A 25075-nucleotide genomic window follows, 5' to 3' on the forward strand; every position below is an offset into this window, starting at 1 on the left:
AAGCTGATATATAGAACGCACCACACAGAAACAGGTCATTCAGGCCAACTGGTCTACGCAGGTTTTTATGCTCTACATGAACCTCCTCCTATCCCTCTTCATCTCATATCAGTCCTTAATACAATAATCCTACAATAAATTCCTATGTTCCTGATCTATAATATAAATATGTCACACCGTCCTTTCACCCTCTTGCCAGTAGCACTGCAGTGCCTCCACTGGTGAGAGAGAGTGCAATTCAGTGTGACCAGTTTACATAGAAAAATTCCATTATAAATATTGGGCACAGGAATCTGTGAAGGGAAAATGGTTGGCAGGAACAATCGTTGGCAGAGACAAAAAACATGGAGATGGTGGCATAGTGGTAATGTCATTGGATTAGTAATCCAGAGGCCCAGGGTAATGCTCTGGGGACAAGGGTTCAAATGCCACCACGGCAGCTGGTGGAAGTTGAATTCAATAAATCTTGGATATAAAGCTAGTCTCCGTAACGGTGACCATGGCAACTATCAATTGTTGTAAAAATCTGCTTCACTAATGCCTCTTAAGGGAAGGAAATCTGCCGTCCTTACCCGGTCTGGCCTACATGTGACTCCAGACCCACAGCAATGTGGTTGACTCTTAACTGACCCTCTGAAATGGCCCAGCGAGCCCACTCAGTTCAAGGGCAATTAGGGATGGGCAACAAATGCTGGCCTTGCCAGCGGTGCCCACATCCCATGAAAGGATTAAAAAAATCATTAGGTTCATAAAAATCAGTAAGAAGATGAGAGACTGCAGAGTGCGTCTTTTCAATGAATATCTTCTTGTTTAAGGATTGGCTCCGATCCTCTTATTTTCATTTCAGTTTAGACCTTTTAAAGGGCTAACCTTTACTAACAAAGTGGTCATTCATCAGCCTATATTAAAGTAATAAACCACGATAATACCTCGTTAAAAAAAAACTTGTCTTCGCCAGTAACCTTTAAACCTTGTCTGTTTGCCAAGGTGCACTGGAGCGTTCTTCACCAAGCGTCTTTGATCAAACTCTCGTTGTTAATTGAATGACAGGCTTAAAACAGCTCAGCGAGACAGCGGGAGATCTCGCATGGATACAATGCCTTGCATGACCTCAGCATGTCCCAAAGTGCTTTACAGCCAATGAAGCACCTTTCCCAAGTGTAGCCACTGTTTTGATGTGGGAAACGCAGCAGCCAATCTGCGCACAGCAAGCTCCCACGAACAGCAATGTGATAAAGACCAGATCATTTTTTTTTTAAAAAGTGATGTCCGTTGAGGGTTGAGTATCACCAGGGAGAACTATGAACATATAAATTAGGAGCAGGAGTAGGCCATTCAGCCCCTCGAGCCTGCCCCGCCCATTCAATAAGATCAAGGCTGATCTGACTGTAACCTCAACCCCACATTCCCGGCTACCCCCGATAACCTCTCACTCCCTTGCTTACCAAAAATCTATCCACCTCTGTCTTAAAAACATTCAAACTCTGCTTCCACCGCCTCTTGAGGAAGAGAGTTCCAAAGACTCATGAACCTCAGTGAAAAAAAATTCTCCTCCTCTCTGTCCTAAATGGGCGACCCCTTATTTTTTAAACAGTGACCCCCTAGCACTCCCAGTGCTCTTCTTGTGAAAAGTTACGTGGGATCTTTTACATCTGCCCGAGTGGGTTTAATATCTCATCTGAAAGGCAGCACCTCAAGCAGTGCAGCATTCCCTCCAGACTGCACTGGGATCTCATGCTCCGGTTTCTGGAGTGGGGGGTTTGAACTAGTAACGTTATTAACAGCCACAAAAGAAAAACACATTAAAATAAGAAAATAATAAGTAAAGAAAAAAAGCAGAGACTATACTCTATAGTGCGTCATTATTTGGCCAATTTGGTCTCTTAAGGACTAAGCTATTGGAGGAAGGCACTTTAGTGTGTCCCTTTACTTAATCTGGAGTGCCCATATTTCTCCTTGTAGGGACAACCCTCCTGTCCTGTCCCATCTCATCCTTAGGTCGGGAACCCCCAGGTCAGGTCCAAGGGAGCTACCCCAGTTGACGGTAGCGATGGGATCTGCTCGGAGTAGACCCCCGTGTCTTGCAGTGAAGAAGAGGTTCAAGAAATTAGCTGAAAGGCTCACTCCTGACGACGGTCGTCCAGCCTGAGAGCTTGGGTGCGAGGCATCCTGCGGCCAAATAGCCAGTCGCCAGTCAGGGATTGGGGCTTCTAGTCGAGGAAGGTTAACATCCACGGATTCGTACGCAACGTGTCAGTGCCTTCCTCGGAAGGGAGGGGGTGGGAATGTGAGGCTATAATATTATTGATTATAGCTGAAAAAAAAAGAGACATTTTGTCAAAGCTTTTCATCCAGCACTCATCAGGACAATCACAAGAATACCAATGTCAGGGGAAGCAACAACTTTATGCTGTAGGAGAAGAGAGTGCTGATCGGTTGGCAAGTGGACTTTGATTGGTAAAGGTGTTGCCATGGAGAATGCACCTTGGCAACGCCTCAACCAATCAGCACTCTCTAACTCATACAGTATAAAGTTGTTGCTCCCCCTGAACATTGGTATCCTTGCGATTGTCCTGATGAGTGCAAGACAAAAAGCTTCGACAAAATGTCTTTTCTCAGCAATATTCAAGTTCTGTACTACCAGACGACTATTACTGATTATATTTTAACCGGGGCTCTCTCAGCTCACCTCTTGGAGACGGCATTCCCCCTGGCTGAGCTCATCCAGAATTCCACTTTGACGGACGGCACTCAGATTCTGCCACAGCGAGTTCCCGGGGCTCTGTGACCTCGGATCTTGCAGGGGAGCTCTGTCGCTGTCCGGGACGAAGGGTATGCTTTCGTACACGTAGTCCTCGCTGGTCTTACTGGAGTCTCGTATCAAGGTCTGTTGCTTAATCGCCTTGTTGATTACTGTCTCCCGATAGGTTTGATACAAGGGCTCTAGAATCGAGGGTGGAAGGAAGTATGAACCATTGTGAGACCACTGGGGCCCATCAAACTCACTCCTCCCATGTACGCTCTACCCATTCACAGGCTGTACCCACCCATTGAACCTCCGCACCACCCACCCCCCCCTCCAACACCACTTACGCTCTACCCACATACCCCACACTAACAGCACTGTGGGTGTTCTTACACCATGTGGACTGCAGCCGTTCAAGAAGGCGGCTCACCACCACCTTCTCAAGGGGCAATTAGGGATGGGCAATAAAATTCTGGCCCAGCCAGTGACGCCCATGTCCTGTGAAAGAATAAATAAATTTTAAAAAACCAAGAACATAAAATAAACAGGAGCAAGAATAGGGTTGCCAACCCTCCCTGATTGGCCTGGAGTCTCCAAGGGATTGAAGGTCAGTCTCCGGGGCGCTGCTGTGTGCAACCCTGGGGAAAAATCATCGGGACGTTAAAAAGAGGGTTTTCTTTGCCACTTTATTTGAACATTTATTTTTACCAGACGTAAAAATAATGAAAACAGGTGACAAGAGGCTGTTTGGCTGACAGTCAAGCATCATCCAATCGGGTAATGGGTCTTTTTGCTTTCCAATTGGCGTAGGAAGGCCGTGCGTCACAAGGATGGACATATTGGCCGACCAATGGCTGGAGCGTGGGGGCAGGTCATGTGATGAAACCTCCAGGAATACCTTTATTCACAGTTGGCAACCCTAAGCAGGAGTAGGCCATTCACCCCCATCCAGTCGGCTCTGCCATTCAATAAAATGTTGGCTGATCTGATCGTGGCCTTAACTCCACTTTCCTGCCTGTCACCCATAACCCTAGGCTCCCTTGTCCATCAACAACCTGCTTAATTCGACCTTGAATATATTCAATGACCCGGCCTCCATTGCTCTCTGGGGGAGAGAATTCCACTGACTAATGACCCTGAGAGAAGAAATTCCTCCTCACCTCCATCTTATTTTGAAACTGCGTGTCCCTTGTTCCAGGTTTCCCCACCAAGGGAAACATCCTCTCAGCCTCCACTCTCAGTGAACACCCCCACTCAGAATCTTATATCTTTCAATAAGATCACCTTTCATCCTTCTAAACTCCAACGGGTACAGGCCCAACCTTTCCTCATAAGACAAACACCCCTTCATCCCAGTGGGTGCCACCCACTGAGGCATCTCACGTGAAGGATAAGTGCTGACAATACCAGAATTGGAGGAGTGGCAGGCAGCGAGGGTGGTGACAAACAACTATGTCAACAGGGCATAGATGGGCTAGCAGAATGGGCAGACAAGTGGCAGATGGAATTTAATACAGGGAAGAGTGATGTGATGAATTTTGGCCAACGGGCAAGGGAGAGGTAACATAGACTGAATGGCAGAGTTTTAAAGAGTGTGCAGGGACAGAGGAACCTGGGATGCATGTTAATTTTTATTCATTCACAGGATGTGGGCTTCGCTGGCTGGGCCAGCATTTATTGCCCATCCCTAGCTGCCCCTTGAGAAGATGGTGGTGAGCCGCCTTCTCGAACCGCTGCAGTCTCATGTGGTGTAGGTAACACCCACAGTGCTGTACATCAGTCTTTGGAGATGGCAAGGCATATTGAGAGTGTGTTTAGCAAAGCACATGGGATCTTGGCCTTCATAAATAGGGGTATTAAATACACAAGCAGGGAAGTTATGCTGAATTTAACCTAGGTTACAAACCTAACCCCGGTTGGGTCACAACTAGACTATCGTGCCCAGTTCTGGTCGCCACAGTTTAGGAAAGATGTGAGGATCATTGAGAGGGTGCAGAGGTGATTTACCAGAATGGTTCCAGGGACGAGGGATTTTAGATACAAGGGTTGGATTGGAGAAGCTGGGATTGTTCTCCTTGGGGTGAAGGAGTTTGAGGGGGGGATCTGATAGAGGTGGACAAGATGGTGACAGGTTTGGATAAGGTAGACAAGGAAAAGCTGTTCCCATTGGCTAATGGTACTAGGGCTGGGGGGGTGGGGCATAGATTGAAGGGTTTGAGCAAAAGATACAGGGCGGATGTGAGGAAGAACTAGATTTTTTTTAAAGCACAGCGAGAGGTAATAACCGGGAACTTGCTGCCCACGAGGGTGGGGGAAGCGGAGGCGATGAAATGATTTCAAAAGGAAACTAGGTGGATAGTTGAGGGAAGTAAACTTGCTGGGCTATGGGGATAGAGCGGAGGGGGAATGGGACTTAGAGAGCCAGCAAGGATCCAATGGGCCGAATGGCCTCCTGCCATGCTGTGATGATTCTCTGGCCAACAGGGATTAGTTATAGGGAGCAGCCCATGTCCATTTTGTAATTCCTATCTAATTCTGAAAAAGGCTTCTGCAAAAATAATGGTAAATTTTAATAGACATCCAGAACAGGCATCCATCCACACTGCCCCGTGAATCATCCTCAGCCCATTGCTCTTCATTTCACCCTGGCCCAAGTAACACAGGCATTCCACAGTTTGGCTGATTATCTCTGTCCATATTTCTATCCCTATTTATCTTCAGTTGTGTGTCAACTAGACCGTGGATTCATGATTAAAGTTATTTTACAAATCTTATTAAATTGTTAATAAAGATTGGTATTTTCAGACAGGGGCAGAGAGTTAATTCTGAACCTGTTTATACAGTGTTACTCTGTCTGCCTTCTCTGTCTCTCTATCACACTATCCATCTCTCTCTGTGTCTATCACTTTGTCCGTGTCTGTGTCTCTCTCTCACTCACTCTTGCTATCAGTCTCGCTCTCTCTGTCTGCCACTCTGTTCCTCGTCTGTCTCTCTCTGTCTCACGCTATCCACCTCTGTCTGTCACTCTGTCCGTGTGTGTTTCTCTCACTCTCGCTATCAGTCTCTCTCTCTCTCTCTCTGTCACCTTGTCCATCTCCTCTGTCTCTCTCATGCTATCCATCTCTCTCTGTCACTCTATGCGTATTCTCTCTCTCTCTCCTCTATTTTATCAAAAGTGCAATTGCTTTCACTCCCCTGAATGTTCTTAACGCATCTGATCTCCTCACTTTGCAGTCTCGAGCCTCATTGGCCCGTTCTCAGCATCCCCATGCCATGGAGACCCTCAGCCTTGCTCTTGTCGAATTTTGAAAACACAACCCAATCACGACTCCTCGACTGAGAGCCATTGACCGGCGCGGTAAATGAGGAGGCCATTTGGCCCAGTGCTTTGCTGTCTCTTTGAAAAGCCTATCAAATTATTCTCGCTTCCCCCTGCTCTGACCCCAAAGCCCTGCAACGTTTCCCGTTCAAGTATTTATTCAATTCCCCTTTGGAAAGTCACGACTGAACCTGCTTCCATCACCCTTTCAGGTGGCGCCTTCCAGATCACAACAACTCAATGCACAAAACAAAAATCTCATCTTGCCTCTGGCTCTTTTGCCGATTATCTTCAATCTGTGTCCCTCTGGTTACTGTCCATTCTGCCACTGGGAACGAGTTCTCTTTATTTACCCTATCAAAACCCTTCATGATCTTGAATGCCCTCGATGAAATCTCCCCTTTCTCTGCTCCAAGGAGAACAATCCCAGCTTCTCCTGTCTCTCTACATTAACTGAGTTCCCTCATCCCTGGCCCCTCTCCAAGGCCTTGTCGTCCTTCTTAGAGCGCGGTACCCGGAGTTGGACACAACACTTCAGGTGAGGCCTATTTAGCAATTTCCCAAATCTTCCAACTTAATTTGAAACTCGGTAATGATGTTCGTCTGAAGTTTCTTAATTTTATACTTTTAATAAAAAGCCATCAACACTTGGAACACAGAGGGTTGCTGTAAATAAAGGCATCCCTGGAGGTTTCATCACATGACTTGCCCCAAGCTCCAGCCATTGGTCGGCCAACATGTCCATCCTTGTGACGCACGGCCTACCTACGCCAATTGGAAAGCAAAAAGACTCATTACCCGATTGGACGATGCTTGACTGTCAGCCAAACAACCTTTTATCCCCCATTTTCAATATTTTTATATCTGGTGAAGAGAAATGTTCAAGAAAATCTTTTTAAAAACACGATCTTTTTTAATGTCGCAATGATTTTTCTCCAGGGTTGCATACAGCAGTGTCCCAGAGATTGATCTTCAATCCTCTGAAGACTCCAGGAGGCTTAGTAACCCTAGGTACACAGTTACTCTTCACAGGCCAGTATCTATAAAGTACAGCTCCCCAAATATATTTCCGTATAATTATTGCTGATTATTTACCGCTTTGAAATTGGGATTCCCAGTTAGTCATCTTCTGATTACCAGTCTTTGCAGGCCTGGAGGTAACAATGAAATGAAGCAGATATCACAGGCAGTTCAACCTATCTGGGTAATCACAAGTCTCGCTTGCACACTATGTTTGAAGTGAGTCCCTCCTTGCAAAAAGCGTGAATGAAACTCAATTAATCACGTGCACCACTCAAGTACAGGCAGATAGTTCTGATGAAGAGTCACGCGGACTCGAAACATTAACCCTGCCTTCCTCTCCACCAAGGCTGTCAGACCTGCCGAGTTTTCCCAGCTATTTTTGTTTTTGTTTCAGATTTCCAGCATCACAGCATTTTGCTTTTAGACAGATGGTGGTTGGCCATAAGAAATAGGAACAAGAGGAGGCCATTCAGCCCCTCGAGCCTGCTCCGCCATTCAATAAGATCATGGCTGATCTGGCTGTGGTCTTAATTCCACTTTCCTGTCTCCGCTCCACACCCCCCCCCCCCCACCCCCCGGCATAACTCTTGTCAATCAAAATTCTGTCTAACTCAGCCTTCAATATATTCTATGATCCAGCCTCCACTGTTCTCTGTAGAAGAGAATTTCAGACTAACGCTCCTCTGAGAGAAGAAATTCCTCTTCCATCTCCATTTTAGATGGAAGTTTTTAAACTGTGTCCTCCCCAGTCCTCGATTCCCCCGCAAGGGGAAACATCATCTCAGCGTCCACCCTGTCAAGCCCCTTCGGTTGGCAGTTTCTCATCCAGCCCAGCTCCCTGTCGTTAAAAATATATTTTTTAAAAAATGAAGATGATTCAAATTATGCCGAGAAGCAAGTATCACCACCGACCATCATCGTCTCACGCATCAACTTTTGCCTCCATGTTTCCCTTTCTTGACTCCCTTGGGAGCAGGGCGAGGCCCTTCAGCCCCTCGAGCCTGTTCTCCGAATCACAAAAAGCCAGCACTGCAGATACAGCAAGGAATTAAGGTGACAAATGTGTTACGCGGATGGATTGAGCAGGTTGGGCCTGTTCCGTTTGGAGCTTAGCAGGATGAGAGGTGATCTTATTGAAACATATAAGATTCACGAGGGGGCTCTGCAGGGTAGATGCTGAGAGGACGTTTCCCCTCATGAGGGAATCTGGAATTAAGGGGCACAGTTTCCAAATAAGGGGTCTCCCATTTAAGAGGGAGATGAGGAGGAATTTCCCCTCTCCGAGGGTCATTAGCGTTCGGAATTCTCTTCCGCAGAGAGCAGTGGAGGCCGGGTCGCTGAATATATTCAAGGCTGAGCTTTGATCGACAAGGGATTCGAGGATTATGGGGGGAGAGCAGACAGGAAAGTGGAGTTAAGGCCACAATCGGATTAGCCATGATCTTAGCGAATGGCAGAGCAGGCTCGAGGGGGCCGAATGGCCTACTCCTGGTCCTAATTTGTACGTTATGTTCTCCGCCATTCAATTCAGTCATTCTCAAACCTTTTTATTTGGCTGAGGGACCACTTTTAGAACGATTCGCTAATTAGTCACAAATCCCCATCTAAATTACAATACCTGCTACCACTCTGAACCTGAAAGTGCTGCATGTAAAAGAATGTTTTAATAATGCTTTGAAGAAAACAGGTCGCCATGAGATGGGAGGGCCCGCTTACATATTTAAAAGCTCCCCTCTCTTGAGCGAGGCTGAACTAACCTGGTGTTGCCTCCAAGCCCTCTTGCCGCTGAGCTCATTCTCGGCCCAGCGCTTACCTCAGGTGACCTTTGACCGAGTGCCGTCAACCTGGGAGGCCATACTCAGGAGGTGGGGTTGAGCGGACATGTCTCTCCGACGACCCTCGTGTGCAGTGCCAACGACAAGTCAACTTGTAGCCGTGCAGCATGCCTCCCGCCCTCTCCTCCTCAACACACAAAAAGGGAGGGTCACGAGAAGCCCATTGAGACCCGAGGTTCCCTCAAACTGCACATCGCCCGGCCAAAATCCCATGAACTCCCTCCCCAACAGCGCTGTGGGTGTACTCACCCCACACGGGCTGCAGCTGTTCAAGGTGGTAAGCTCCCCACCACCTTCTCAAGGGGCAACTAAGTGTATTTAAGACCGAGATAGATAGGTTCTTGATTGGTAAGGGGATCAGAGGTTACGGGGAGAAGGCGGGAGAATGGGGTTGAGAAACATATCAGCCATGACTGAATGGCGGAGCAGACTCGATGGGCCGAATGGCCTAATTTCTGCTCCTATGTCTTATGGTCTAACTAGGGATGCTGGGCCCAGCCAGCGAGGCCCACATCCCATAAAAGAAAGAAGAAAACAAATTCTTCCTACTCTTGGCCTCCCGCCAGCCTCAGAGATTTGAGGTAACTGGACACGGAGGTGCAAACTCTATCCACGGGCCCCGATATGCATCCGTGGAGTCAAAAAGAAAGACTTGCATTTATATAGCGCTGTTCACGATCAGCAAACGTCTCAAAGCACTTTACAGCCAATGAGGTGCTTTTTGAAGTGTCGTAACTGTTGTAATGTAGGAAACGGGGCAGTTAAATTTGCGCCGAGCGAGTTCTCGCACAAACAGCATTCACAGCCAGATAATCTGGTTTTTTTGTGACGTTGATTGATGGGATAAATATTGGTGGGGACACCGGATGTAACTCCCCTGCTCTCCTTTGAAAAAGTGCCACAGGTACTTTTACGCCCACCTGAACAGGCAGATTTACTCAGTTTAACGTCCCATCCGAAAGGCGACACCTCTGACAGTGCAGCACTCCCTCAGTACTGCACTTGAGTGTCGGCCTTGATTTTCACACTCAAGCCCTGGGGTGGGATCTGAACTGGGGGGGGGGGGGGGGGGGGGGGGGGGCGACATTGTGACTCAGAAGTGAGTATCCGGCCAGCAGAGCCCCAGCCGACACCCCGAGTCTAAAAAGCTCTGTGTCCTATTGAGCTCAACACCACAACGTCCTGAAATTTTAGCCCACCGAGGAATTGTATGATGGAGAGATCGCCCTTTTCGAGGAAGATATACCACAACAGCACAAGGAGTTTAGCGAGGAGAACAACAGAAGAGATCTGACCTGCTCTCGAGAATCTCCAAATAAGCCTCATAATCGTCCCCTGAATCGTCGTCAACACCTGTCAACATCAACCACACGCAACCAAATCAGCCAATGTCCCTACTGAGCGATTTATCCTCCATTTGTCTCTGGAGGCTACAAAACAATATTGAGGGGGGGTGGGGGTTGTGTTACATTTGGGCCTGGTTTTCATGGTCTGGAATATCAGCTTCTGATCACCATCCAGGCACCTTAAGAGGTGAGAATGAAGAAGACTGGCTCAAGCTGTTGACTACTCTGTCAACATTCCTTGTCTCGACTGGTTCGTGGAAGGCTAGTCAGGCTGCCTGTGAAATCAAAGCACTAGATTCAGAAGGCTCAAAGGGATAGGGCAAGGCTGAGTAGGCTTTTGCTAAGGGAACTAGCTCAGTCTTTCACTTCCAGCAGCTCTCCTTCCCCCATCTACACTCTTACCCCTTCTATTTCAACATGATCAGGAAAGGTCATGGAGTCATGATGGCACAGAAGGAGGCCATTTGGCCCATCTCTCTAGAGAAATCCAGTCAGTCCCATTCCCCCAACCACCACCACCCCCCCCCAACCCCCCGCCATAGCCCTGCAAGTTTATTTCTATCAAGTCTCCATCCAATATTATTTTGAAATCATTGATCATCTCCACCTCCACCACCCTCGCAGGCAGCGAGGTCCAGGTCACCTACGCACTCACTGTATAAAAATAGTTCTTCCTCATGTCCACCAATGTGTCTCTCCCCCAAAACCTTAAATCTGTGTCACCCTAGTCCTTGAACCATTAGCCAATGGGAACAGTTTTTCTTTATCTACCTTCTCTAAACCTGTCACAATCTTGTCCACCTCTATCAAATCTCCCCTCAGTCCCATTCGCTCCAAGGAGAACAGCCCCAGATTCTCCAACCCAACCTCTTGGCTAAATTCCCTCATCCCCGGGGCCATTCCAGTAAATCTCATCTCAAGGACCCTCACATCCTTCCTAAAGTATGGCAACGAGACAATACTCTAGTTGTGGCCTCTCACCAGAGCTTTATATGTCCTGTTGAGTGTAACCAATCGACCAAAAGGGGATAAATTAACAAAATAAAATCAACAATTTTAGGTGGGGGGGGGGGGGGGGGGGGGGGGGGGGGGCTGTGGGGGAAGGTGGGGTCCTGTCTCTTAAAAGGGACAAAATTCTGAAAGGAATTCAGCAAATCGAAACAAAATGTTGTTGTGGGGGCCAATGATGCACCCCAGCCCTCACGATGCCCACCAATCACAGAAGGCCTCCAGTGTCCTCTCCAGGGACAACTGGCCGCAAATATAGCCATGGAAGAGGGGCAGACAGTCGGATAGGGTTGGGGGGGAAACCCACCCCCTCAACCACCTGCTGCCTGGGCCTGTGGGTACCAGAGCTTTATAAATGCTCCTGTGTTCAATTGGTCAGTGAGAATAAGGATCCAACAGATTGGCAGTGCGGAACTTGAGTATTGCTGAAAGAAAAGAGACATTCTGTCAAAGCTTTTCATCTTGCACTCATCAGGACACAATCGCAAGAGTACCAAATCTCAACGGGAACAACAATTTATACTGCATGAGAAGATGAGATTAAATACAGTTGCTGCCTTTGAGATCTGGTACTCTTGTGATTGTGTCCTGATGAGTGCAAGATGAAAAGTTTCGACAGCATGTCGCTTTTATTTTTTTTCTAAAGCAATAATCCAACAGATTACAGGGTCTTTTAGCCAATAATGGGACACATGGGGGTAGCTAAAGCAGAAGACTTCACTTTTCTAGCAGGGTTTCCTGGGAAACCCTGATGGGGACCCAAGGCCCATGGTGAAAGAGACCATTGCCTATGAGGGGGAAGAAAGGGTGAAAAGGGTGGGGCGGGGGAAGGGGTGTGAAACATCGCAGTGGATGCAGGATTTAAAGGGGTCCTTCCATCACCAGGCCAGGGTTAGAGCATGGATTGGTTGCCCCATAACTGCCTGCACTCTTTGGGCGGAATTTTACACTCCTGTGGTGGTGGTGGTGGTAGTGGGGGTGGGGGGCTGTAAAATGCGGCAAGCCGTTCAAAAAAATCCATTGACTTTTTGGGACCAGTAAGTCCCGCTGGCGGGAGAAACCATAAAAATCTGCCCCTTGACGTACATCCAAGGGTAGATGCTGGATGTTCCCGATGGTGGGGGAGTCCAGAACCAGGGGTCACAGTCTGAGGATACGGGGGTAGACCATTTAGGACTGAGATGAGGAGGAATTTCTTCACCCAGACAGTGGTGAGCCTGTGGAATTTGCTACCACAGAAAGTAGTCGAGGCCAAAACATTGTGTACAAGATTATGAGGGGCATGGACAGGGTGGATGGGAAGCAGCTGTTCCCCTTAGTTGAAAGGTCAGTAACAAGGGGACATAAGTTCAAGGTGAGGGGCAGGAGGTTTAGGGGGGATGTGAGGAAAAACCTTTTTACCCAGAGGGTGGTGAGGGTCTGGAATGTGCTACCTGGGAGGGTGGTGGAGGCGGGTTGCCTCACATCCTTTAAAAAATACCTGGATGAGCACTTGGCACGTCATAACATTCAAGGCTATGGGGCCTAGTGCTGGTAAATGGGGTTAGGTAGGTAGGTCAGGTGTTTCTCACGTGTCGGTGCAGACTCGATGGGCTGAAGGGCCCCTTCTGCGGTGAGGGATTCTGAGGTTGCATGTTTTCGAGAAGGAGTTAGATAGAGCTCTTGGGGTGAAAGGGATTGAAGGGGATGGGGAGAAAGCGGGAGCAGGCTATTGAGTTGGATGATCAGCCATGAGCACGATGAATGGTGGAGCAGGCTCGAAGTGGCCTACTCCTGCTCCTAGTTTCTATGCAAGTCCAGATGGGGTAGGACTTGCCCGACTTCTAGGGGGGGGGGGGGGGAGGTGGGGAGAAGGATTGGGATTGGGAACTGGCACAAGCGACGCCTCAGAAAAGGTTTGAGAAGCTGCGGGTACCTGTGCCAATCTCGTCGTAGATGGCCTGCAGGTGCTTCTCCTTGGGGCTCGGAGGCGCCGAGCGGGTTACTTTGGGGCTCAGAGGCTTCAGGGCTTCAGGGGGCAGAGAAGGGGGCGGGCCCAGCTTCCGAAAATGCAGGTTCAGCCCGTCCACGCACTGCGAAATTTTGTCCAGGTCGCTGGCCGTGTACCGCTGCCTGATGCGGGAGGGCGGGTCAAGGTCGGACCGCCGGACCTGGGCCAGCCTCCTGTGGGGCAACGGAGCCCCCTTGCCCGCCAGCGACGACTGCCTGGCGGGCTTATTCCGGCGAGGGGGTTTGGGCAGCTGATTGGCAGCCGCCGGCCTGGCAGTGCCCCCGGGGAGCGGGGCCCCGTGCGCCCGATCGAGCCCCTTGCCCGCCGAGGCCCCGGGTGGTCCGCCCGGCTCGGGGAGGGCGGGCCCTGCGCCACCCTCGGTCACCGTCGCCGTGGAGACGGAGGCGGAGGCGGAGCCGGGCGGCTGACCGCCATCTCCCTCCCGCTCTCCGGCCGCCTCCGTCCCCGTGAGGCTGATCTCGGGCACGGTCCAGCCCGGGCGGCCGCTGCATCGCACGTGCTGGTGGTGGTCCTCCTCCTCCTCCGAAGTGTCCTCGCGGCCCCCCTCGGTCACGCGCATGACGTAGCGAAACGGCTTGGCCCCGCCCCCGCTCTCCGACGAGTCCGACAGAGAGTTGTCCAGCTGGTCCACGCCCTCCTGGGCGACGGACGCGGGTCTCCAGACGAGGACCATCCCGGGTCGTGTCGTGTGGCACACGCACGGGCAGGTGGGCGAACAGCGCCGCTCGGCCTCACCATCTCCAGCCGGGTCACCCTGATCCCGCGTCTCCTCCGGTTTCGGTCCTGTAAAAGAGGCATCAGGCTATCGGTCACTCGCTCGTGCATCTCGGCATCACTCAGCAACACCTCGCATTTATATAGCGCCTTTAATGTCGCAAGAGACCCCCCCCTCCCCCAACGGCGCGTCCACCTGCCACCCCCAACCCTGCCCCCCCCCACCCACGGCGCGTCTACCTGCCCACCCACCCAACACCCCCCCCCACCGCCGCCGCCGTGGCGCGTCTACCTGCCCACCCACCCAACACCCCCCCCCGCCGCCGCCGCGGCGCGTCTACCTGCCCACCCACCCAACACCCCCCCCCACCGCCGCCGCCGTGGCGCGTCTACCTGCCCACCCACCCAACACCCCCCCCCACCGCCGCCGCCGTGGCGCGTCTACCTGCCCACCCACCCAACACCCCCCCCCGCCGCCGCCGCGGCGCGTCTACCTGCCCACCCACCCAACACCCCACCCCCCAGCAAATGCGGCAAGCCATTTAAAGCTCCATTCAGTTCGGCGGGACAATAGTGTCCAGCTGTGGGGGAGGGGCCGTAAAATCCAGGCCATGAGATAAGTTTTAAGGGGCATCTTAAAAGGAGAGACAGAGACAAAGAGAGAGAGACAGCAACAGACAAGACAGAGAGAGAGAGACACACAAACACACAGAGAGAGACAGAAAGAGAGAGACACACAGAAAGAGAGACACAAGAGAGAGACACACACACACACAAAGAGAGAGAGACACACACAGAGTGAGACCGACACACACACACAGTGACACACACACACACACACACACACAGAGTGAGACAGACACACACACACACAGAGTGAGACAGACACACACACACACACACACACACACACACACACAGAGTGAGACACACACACACACAGAGTGAGACACACACACACACACACAGTGAGACAGACACACACACACACACAGTGAGACAGACACACACACACACACACACACACAGAGTGAGACAGACACACACACACACACAAACAGAGTGAGACAGACACACACACACACACACAGAGTGAGACAGACACACACACACACAGAGTGAGACAGACACACACACACACACACACACAGAGTGAGACAGACACACACACACACACACAGAGTGAGACACACACACACAAACACACACACACACACACAGAGTGAGACACACACACACAGAGTGAGACACACACACACACACACACACACACAGTGAGACAAACACACACACAGAGTGAGACAGACACACACACAGAGTGAGACAGACACACACACACACACACACACAGAGTGAGACAGACACACACACACAGAGTGAGACAGACACACACACACACACACACACACACACACAGAGTGAGACAGACACACACACACACACAGTGAGACAGACACACACACACACACACAGTGAGACAGACAGACACACACACACACACAGTGAGACAGACAGACACACACACACACACAGTGAGACAGACACACACACACAGTGAGACAGACACACACACACAGTGAGACAGACACACACACACACACACACAGTGAGACAGACACACACACACACAGTGAGACAGACACACACACACACACACACACACTGAGAGACACATACACACACACACACAGTGAGACAGACACACACACACACAGTGAGACAGACACACACACACACACACACAGAGACAGACACACACACACACAGAGTGAGACAGACACACACGCACACACAAACAGAGTGAGACAGACACACACGCACACACAAACAGAGTGAGACAGACACACACACACTGAGACAGACACACACACACAGTGAGACAGACACACACACACACACACAGTGAGACAGACACACACACACACACACAGTGAGACAGACACACACACACACACACAGTGAGAGACACACACACACACACACAGTGAGAGACACACACACACACACACAGTGAGAGACACACACACACACACACAGTGAGAGACACACACACACACAGTGAGAGACACACACACACAGAGAGAGAGACACAGAGAGAGAGAGAGAGAGAAATATACACAGAGAGAGGTTAGGATGTCATGAATTCCAGACCTTAGGACCCAGGCAGCTGAAGACATGGCCATTAATAGTGAAGTGATGGAAAGCAGGTGTTGTGTAAGGGGTCAGAATTGGAGGAGTGCAGAGACCGCGGAGGGTTGTAGGGTTGGAGGAGGTTATAGAGATAGAGGGCCGGGGTTGGGGCAGAGAAGGACTCACCACTACCTCTCGGACAGACAGGGTGAAACACTGTTGAAGAAAGGAGACAAGCTGTCAAAGGACAGGCATAAGAAAGCCAAGTTTCAAAGGGAACAAGAATTTAAACTGCATGAGAAAAGGGAGCTGATTGGTTGGAAAGTCAAGGCATTGTCTTGGAGAATGAACCAGGCAACTATTGTTTTTGTTCAATTCAAAAAAAGGCACAATGCTTGGACATGTTCCTTTTACCTGCAGAGGACAGGTCTCTGCCTATGGATATATGTAGCTTCTAGCAAGTATAACTGAGCCACATTGTAAACCTGACTGATGATTTTAAATGCCATTACTGAGGGGAAACGTGACTGACAACTGGCTCACACCAAGATCCCACTACCAGCTAAACAATCGGTTAATCTGTTTTGATTGTGGTAGAAATGTTGGTCAAGATCTGCCCCCTCCCCAAACCCTTCTCCGAATCGTAACACCCACCCTACCCAGGCAAGCCCAGTCTGGGTGGAAGGTCCCTGACAGTGCAGCACACCCCACTCAGCACTGAGCTGAGGCTTCAGCCTCAAATAAGCACTCCTGAGGCGCTGGAGTTGGGGGTTCAAACCCACAGCCTTGGGGCTCGGAGGCAAGAGCGTGGCACCGACTAAGCCAAAACTGACCACGGCTTAAGATGGGTGACATCTTCTGCCGATGAGCCCCAGGTGGCTTCTCAAGAAAGTGCCAAGCTTTGCAGCTTGGATTTAAATTCTCTCTGATGCACATTTGTTTCCCACCCAAAAAGTTAGCAGCGCTTGCTATGGACATGGTCATCAGGCAACGGGCATTCCCTCCACCATCCCACTCGGGTGGACATTCAGAGAGAGGCTGCAGGCTGTTTTGACCTCAACTGCTATCATAGTTGACCTTGGGCCTGTCATTGCGTGTGTCAGCTCTGGGTCACTCAGCTCTCTCACCTCTGAGTCAGGCGGTGTAAGAGGGGTGGGGTGGAGTCAAGACTTGAGCAACTAATCTAGGCACACGCTCCCACTGTGGTTACCGAGGGAGTGCTGCACTGTTGAAAGTGCCTTTTCCTTTTGGATGAGACATTAAACTGAGGCCCTGTCCGCCCTCACATGTAAGAAGAGCAGGGGAGTTCTCCCTGGGTTTCCAGGCCAACATTTATCCTTCAACAAACATTAAGTTTAAAGCTATGCAAAAGGAACCACCTCCGACCATGCAGCACTCCCTCAGTGCTGCCCCATTGAGTGTTGGCCTGGATTTTGTGCTTGAAAGACTCCAAGCGGGAATAGAACCCACGACCTTACGACTTGGGGGCGAGGGGTGCTACCCACTGAGCTGGCATGTCACATGAGGGGGGGGGGGGGGGCGTGAATGATCGTTTCCACCACCCGAAGTACCTTTTGCAGCTCCTCGGCTTGGGGGCGAGACAGAGGGCCGCACCTTGGCCACCGGTGGCACCTGACCGCTGCTGTCATTCACCAGCGGGTGCGGAGGCACTGCTACCCTTGCCATGCGTTTCAGCCGGGCTTTGGGCACCGGCATGGCTCTGGCAGGGGGTACCCTCGCCACCTCCGACTGCTGGAGGCCCCGAGCCGACTTATCCTTGGCCGCTGCCTTTTCTCCCTCCGGCAGGCTCAGCGCTTGCTGGAACAATTCCCGCATCTTCCGGACGTTTCCAGAACTGGAGAGGGCCTCGCCCCCCTCCGGCGCGGCGCCCGAGGCCCTCCGCCTGGTGGGGACGGGGGGGCCAGTTGACTGCGCCCCATCGCTGCTCCTCAAGACGTCGGCCTCAGCGGAAGGTTCTAGACCGGCGGAGGCGCGGGTTCCGTCCTGCTTCCTGGCACCATGGCCCGGCACGGGGGGCTTTGGTTTAAGGGGTGGTCTGGGCTGCTGCTTCCCGGCCCGTTTCTGCACTTCCATCTCTGGGGGCCCGTTGGCCATCGACGCCATCTTGAATCACAAAAAGATCCCCCCGTCAACAACCAACATGTTTCTGAAAAGTACGACAAACAAAAGCGGGTTCAAATTTAATAACTGCCATCGAATTCAACGTGAGGTATACAACACGTAGGAGCTGGGAGTTAAGAGCGGTTTAGACATCCACTTAGCGCTCCTGAGCCAGATTCACAGGAATAAAGACCCCAGACTCCAAAAAAAAAAACCCCACAAAACCTCCCGACAAATTCCACCGGGCAGCGTTCGAACTGCTCGCCACCTCAACACTGGAACCAAAATATCCAACCGTGACCCGCTTCAGAGAAGAGCAAGGGAGTTCTCTCCAAACCCTTGGGGTGTCCTGGGCCAGTCTTTATCTACCCCAACCCCCCACCCAACCAACCAACACCATCAAAAGAAACAGACCACCTATAGTCATTTATCACACCGTGGGATCTTGCTGTGCACAAACTGGCTGCTGCGTTTCGCACGTTGCAACCACGCGTAATGCCGTAAACTCACAGGGGGGGGGGGGGGGGGGGGGGGGGGGCGCGGGGAGAGGGAGGCCATTCAGGCCTTCATGTCTGCCCTTTGAAAGGGGTATCTAATTGGTCCCATTCCCCTCTCCTCCTGCCCCCACCCCCGCCACTTAACCCAGCAGATTCTTCCCCTTCCAACTATTCATCCAACTGCCCCCCCCCACCGCCACTTTTATTCTTTGAAAGTTACGATTGAACCCGCTTCCAACACCCTTTTGGACAGTAAGTTCCAACATCGACCCACTGCGCAAAGATGTGTTTCGTCATTGTCACCAATCACCTTAAATATTTGTCCTCCGCTTATTCCAGATGTGCTTCATTGCATGGAAAAGGGATTTTGGACACCCTGAATTCATAGAAGGCTACATAAATACAGCTAGAAAAAGGAGAATATTATTTACATGGAGAGAGGGCTGCAGATCTGGGTGTCCTGGTACATGAGTCACTTGCAGGCACAGCAAGTGATTAGAAAGGCAATTGGAACATTTGGGATTATTGCAAGGGGAATAGAAGTCTTGCTAACACTGTACGGGACTTTGGTGAGACTGCACCTGGAGTACTGCACGCAGTTTTGGTGTCCTTACTTAAGGAGGGACATACTTGCACGGGAAGCATTCAGAGAAGGTTCACTCGGCTGATTTCCTGGGACGAAGGGGTTTGTCTTATGAGGAAAGGTGGAGCAGGCTGGGACTATACTCATTGGGGTTAAGAAGAATGAGGGGTGATTTTATTGAAACTTAAAATGGATCTGAAGGGGCTTGACTGGATAGATGCTGAAAACAGAAGAAATAGGAGCAGGAGTAGACCACACAGCCCACCGAGACCACTCCGCCATTCAATATGATCAAGGCAGATCAGCTCCATTTTCCCGCCTGCTCCCCATATCCCTTAATTCCGAGACCCCAAAAATCTGTCTATCCCAGCCTTAAATATTTTCAACAATGGAGCATTCCCAACTCTCTGGGGTAGGGAATTCCAAAGATTCACAACCCTCTGAGTGGAGTAATTTCTCTTAATCTTGGTCCAAAATGGCCGACCCCCTTATCCTGAGATGGTGGCCTCCGCATTTTAGACTCTCCAGCCAGAAGAAACACCCTCAGTGTTTACCCTCTCAAGCCCCTTAAGAATTTTATGGTTCAATAAGACCACCTTTCATTCATCTAAACTTCCAGACTTGGCCTGGTTTACTCAAGCTCCACCTCAGCAAACACCTCACTCATCCTAGGAACTAGTCCAACTGCTGCAGGTGCAGCAAGCAGTCAAGAAAGCAAATGGTCCATTGGCCTTCAATGCGAGAGGACTTGAGTACAGGAGCAAAGAGGTCTTACTGCAGCTGTACCGGGCCTTGGGGAGACCACACCTGGAGTACTGTGTGCAGTTTTGGTCTCCTTACCTAAGGAAGGATTCACTCGCCATAGAGGGAGTGCAGCGAAGGCTCACCCGACTGATTCCTGGGGTGGCACAATTGTCATATGAGGATATATTGGGCCGACCAGGCCTGTATTCACTGGAGTTTAGAAGAACGAGAGGGGATCTCATTGAAATGTATAAAATTCTGACAGGGCTGGACAGACTGGATGCAGGGATGACATTTCCTTGGGCTGGTGGGGGGGGGTTCTAGGACAAGGGGTCACAGTCTCACGATACCGGGTAGGCCATTTAGGACTGAGATGAGGAGAAACTCCTTCACTCAGAGGGTGGTGGACCTGTGGAATTCTCTACCACAGAAGCTGTGGAGGCCAAGTCACTGAATATATTTAAGAAGGAAAGAGATAGATTTCTGGACTCTAACGAAGTCAAGGAGTATGGGGAGAGCACAGGAGTACGGCATTGAGATAGAGGATCAGCCATGATCATATTGAATAGCAGAGCATGCTCGAAGGGCTGAATGGCCTACTCCTGCTCCTATTTTCTATGTTTCTATGTCTATGTTTTTCGTTGCACTCCCATTCAGGCAAATATGTCCTTCCTTATATAAGAAAGGAAGGTTATCCATGAATTTATATTAAGGAGGACAATGAATAAGACACTGCACAGTCACATTTCAAGGGATTAGCGAATACATAACAAAAACAGAATTACCTGGAAAAACTCAGCAGGTCTGGCAGCATCGGCGGAGAAGAAAAGAGTTGACGTTTCAAGTCCTCATGACCCTTCGACAGAACTTGAGTGAGTCAAGAAAGAGTTGAAATATAAGCTGGTTTAAGGTGTGTGGGGGGGGTAGAGAGAGAGAGAGATAGAAGTGGAGGGGGTTGGTGTGGTTGCAGGGACAAATTAGCTAATACATGTTGCTTTACGTTGTGACATAGGAAACTACCTTTCTCAGACATTTGACTAGGCATAGCTAGGACATAGTGACATATTGGCATCATACCAGGAAACACCTTTAACCCCATAAAAGGTGCAACACACTTTATTCCTATAGGGACTTGTAAGGGTGGCTGAGTTGCTACTATTGATGATAGAGTTGATCTGCAGACACTTCTTGAGTGAAAACATTAAGTTTATTTACAATGTACTCAGCAGCAGCTAGACGTGTGCTTTCAATTCCAACGATATCTCTACACTAACTGCTAAGGTAGCCCACGCTACTCTCCTATTGGTTACTACAGATCATGTGATCTCTCCTAAACAAGTATTCTTAAAAAGTACATTACACACTAAATAAAACCATAATTGCTACAGGACTTTTTCACAGGGTGGGGGCATCGCTGGCTGGACCAGCAATTGTAGCTCATCCTTAATTACCCTCTTGAGAAGGTGGTGGGTGGTGAGCTGGCTTCTTGAGCCGCTGCAGTCCATGTGGTGTAGGTACACCCACCGTGCTGTTAAGGAGGGAGTTCCAAGGTTTTGACCTAGTGATATTGAAGGAACGGCTGATATATTTCCAAGTCAGGATGGTGAGTGGCTTGGTGGGGAACTTCCAGGTGGTGGTGTTCCCATGTGTCTGCCACACTTGCCCTTCTGGATGGTAGAGGTTGTGAGTTGGAAGGGGTTTAAGGAGCCTTGGTGAGTTTCTGCACTGCATCTTGTAGATGGTACACACTGCTGCTACTGTGTGATGACGGTGGAGGGAGTGAATGTTTGTGGATGGAGTGCCAATCAAGCGGGGACGCTGTGTCCTGGATGGTGTCGAGCTTCTCGACTGTTGTGGGAGCTGCACTCATCCAGGCAAGTGGGGAGTATTCCATCACACTCCTGACTTGTGCTTTGTAGATGGTGCTCAGGCTTTGGGAGTCAGGAGGTGAGTTATTCACTGCAGGATTCCTAGCCTCTGACCTGCTCTTGTAGCCACAGTATTAATACCTTATTTGTACTTTAACCTCACCTTGCTGAAGCTGGCATGAGCGGTGAAGCTTGCGGAATTTCCATTGGGTTGACTGCCCATGCGTTAGTATTGGTGCCAGTCTCGGGCACAGCAGGGAAGACATTGCCTGATAGAACTGATTTGATAAATGGGTAGTATTAACCGGATGTTGAGGCGCCACAATGGGCCTCAGTACCTAAGGCCAGGGAAAGATTTCCACTTAAACCTGTTGCATTGTAGCCCCTGCTAGACAGCGGAACATGAGTAATTAGGTGGGCAATGCCAACCTTCACCATCCACACTCACACTGGGGTAAGATGTCTAAGGGCACCCGTCTCTCTCTCTCTCTCTCTCACACACACACACGCCATCCCCCAGCACCCACACACAGATGCGCACATCCCCATACACAGGCATACACAGGCACACACAGCACCCCCTCCCCCCTCTCTGGTTGCCCTACATGTCCATCATCATGGTGAACCCGCTCTCCATTGGAAAGTGGACAGAATCCTGGCTTCCCGATTGGACGATTTCAACCATCGGACAAACAGCGTTCCCCCACCCACCCCCCCATCTCCAATACCTTCCTAAATCAAAAAGGAAATCGGAGTTCCAAAAAAATTGAAAAAAGGAACAGCCACAATATTTCTCTCAAAACCCCTAAGACATTTTTCCCTCCAGGAAAAATTCTTAATTCCTGAAGACACTCCCGGAGAATCCTGTCCACATTCTAAGCCAGGAGTTCAGCACCTTAAGGATTGGGAGCCAAATGTTAGGAAACGAGGCCCAGTCCCTTAGGCTGGGCCCCTATAAGCTCAGAAATCATACTCTGGCTCCCTGACCTTTTGTAGATGGCTGCTGCTCACCATGTTATTCAGGCCAACTGGAATTAAAGACAAACAGTGCCATGTATGATAAAGTGCAATAAACCTGTCCAAAAAAAAAACAAGACACCACCAACTTCAGAGCATTTAACAATCCGCATCTTTTCGGAGCACAGTCAGAACCCGCATTGTTGCTGTGTGTGACTCAGTAACTCTGGCCAAGACCTGGCACAAGCCTTTTTTTATTCTATGTGGGCGTCGCTGGCTAGGCCAGCATTTGTTGCCCATCCCTAATTGCCCTTGAACCGAGTGGCTCGCTCGGCCATTTCAGAGGGGCAGTTAAGAGTCAACCATGTTTGCTGCGGGTCTCGAGTCACATGTAGGCCAGACCAGGTAAGGACGGGCAGAATCCTTCCCTAAAGGGGGCATTATTGAACCAGATGGGTTTCTACGAAAATCAATGGTAGTTTCAAGGTCATCGCTACTGAGGCTGTCTTTCAATATCAGCTTTTATTACTTGAATTTAAATTCTACCAACTGACATGACAGGATTTGAACCTGTTCCCCCCTCCACCAAAAGGATTAGCTGGGGCTATTGGGTTACTAGTCCATTGACATTACCAACATGCCACTGCCTTTCAGAATTACTGGTATTCAGGCCATTGCTGGCTTTAAACCTACGCACCAACGTGGGATTCGAACTCAGGATCTCCGGCTTACAGGATTGGTGCTTTAACCAACTAAGCCATAGCACCCACACAATGCTACGTAAATGCAAGGTACAGGTGATGCTGAATATTTTCTGGGTATATAACAACCATTAGCGTTTTACCTTAAGTTCAGGTTTCTGACTCAAATGCTATAAAATTATTAATAGTCATTTGGTTGTTCCATTTCACCAGCTGCCATGGTGAGATTTGAAGGCATCTTGAGCCCTGACCTCTGGATTATGAGTCCATTGACCTTACCACCTACCCCGCCATCTCCCCACGGGCTGCACATGACCTGAGGCGTTTAGCCAGGAGCTAAGTTACTCGCTGGGCTACTAAGAATTGACGGCTGTCATCTTGCCTCAAGATCAGAAGGTTGTGGTGGGCTCAAGTTCTGCCCCCCCCCGCCCCCCCCGGAGACTCGCGCACACAACGCGGCCCAACCGCTCCCGGGGGTGCCAGTAGCGAAGAGTGCCACGTGGTCAGCGGCGCCAACTTTCAGGCGAGACGTTAAACCGGCTGCCCGCGCCAGCGGGCATCAAAAGATCACAGTGCTTGAAGGAGGGCTGCGGAGTTTCTCCTGGCATCCCGGGCCAATATTTACCCCTCAACCCACATCAAATCAAACAGGTTTTGTGGGATCTTGCTGTGCGCAACTTGCCCGTTACCTTTCCTACATAACATGGAGTTTGGTCATAGGTCGGCCATGATCTCCTTAAATAGCAGAACAGTCTCAAGGGGTTTAATGGCCTTCCTAGATTGTTGACACAGCAATGCCTGCCCTATTAGGATAAGCATAAAAATGCCGTATAAATTTATTCTTTCATGGGATGTGCGCCTCACTGGGAAGGCCAACATTTGTTGCCCATTCCTAATTGCCCCTCGAACTGAGTGGGCTCGCTCGGCCATTTCAGAGGGGCAGTTAAGAGTCAACCACATTGCTGTGGGTCTGGAGTCACATGTAGGCCAGACTGGGTAAGGACAGCAAATTTCCTTCCCTGAAGGGGGCATTAGTGAATCAGATGTGTTTTTACATCAATGGTTGATGGTTTCATGGTCACGATTACTAAAACTAGCTTTATATTCCAGATTTTATTAATTTAATTTAAATTCCACCATGGTGGGATTTGAACCCGGGTACCCAGAGCATTAACCTGGGCCTCTGGATTACTAGTCCGGTGACATTGCTGCCACGCCACCACCTCCCCCAATATTATCATTTCATTGGCTGAACACTGTCAGAGAATGTCAGTGAGGCATAGCATGAGTACAGTAAAGATGGCTTCCTCTTAGTGTGGTAAAGAAATTAAGGAATTGGTTTAAAATACAAAAACGTGAAGAGGAACAAAGCTGGTCACTTGTGTGGTAATGAAAGAAATATCACATTGCACTCGAATTTAAATGCACTATGTCAGAGTCAGCAGACTAACTCTGCTAGCTGATCTCCTGTG

At 50.0% G+C, this 25075-nt stretch overlaps 1 protein-coding gene across 4 annotated transcripts in view; it reads right to left on the reverse strand.

Moving 5' to 3' along the window:
- Positions 1 to 25075, reverse strand: part of LOC121272329 (rho guanine nucleotide exchange factor 15-like) — a 64143-nt gene that overhangs the window by 17540 nt on the left and 21528 nt on the right. For 3 of the 4 annotated variants that reach the window (XM_041178950.1, XM_041178946.1, XM_041178948.1), the window contains exons 2-6: positions 17704 to 18256; positions 13193 to 14071; positions 10219 to 10276; positions 7161 to 7216; positions 2690 to 2943 (exon numbers count right to left, since the gene is read on the reverse strand). In XM_041178950.1, coding sequence (XP_041034884.1) covers positions 2690 to 2943; positions 7161 to 7216; positions 10219 to 10276; positions 13193 to 14071; positions 17704 to 18256 — 1800 coding nt within the window. Of the gene's footprint in view, positions 1 to 2689; positions 2944 to 7160; positions 7217 to 10218; positions 10277 to 13192; positions 14072 to 17703; positions 18300 to 25075 lie in introns of all 4 variants that reach the window. The other variant, XM_041178947.1, reaches the window with a different exon arrangement.

The sequence above is a fragment of the Carcharodon carcharias genome, chromosome 33 (assembly GCF_017639515.1).
Source record: "Carcharodon carcharias isolate sCarCar2 chromosome 33, sCarCar2.pri, whole genome shotgun sequence".
Taxonomy (NCBI): domain Eukaryota; kingdom Metazoa; phylum Chordata; class Chondrichthyes; order Lamniformes; family Lamnidae; genus Carcharodon; species Carcharodon carcharias.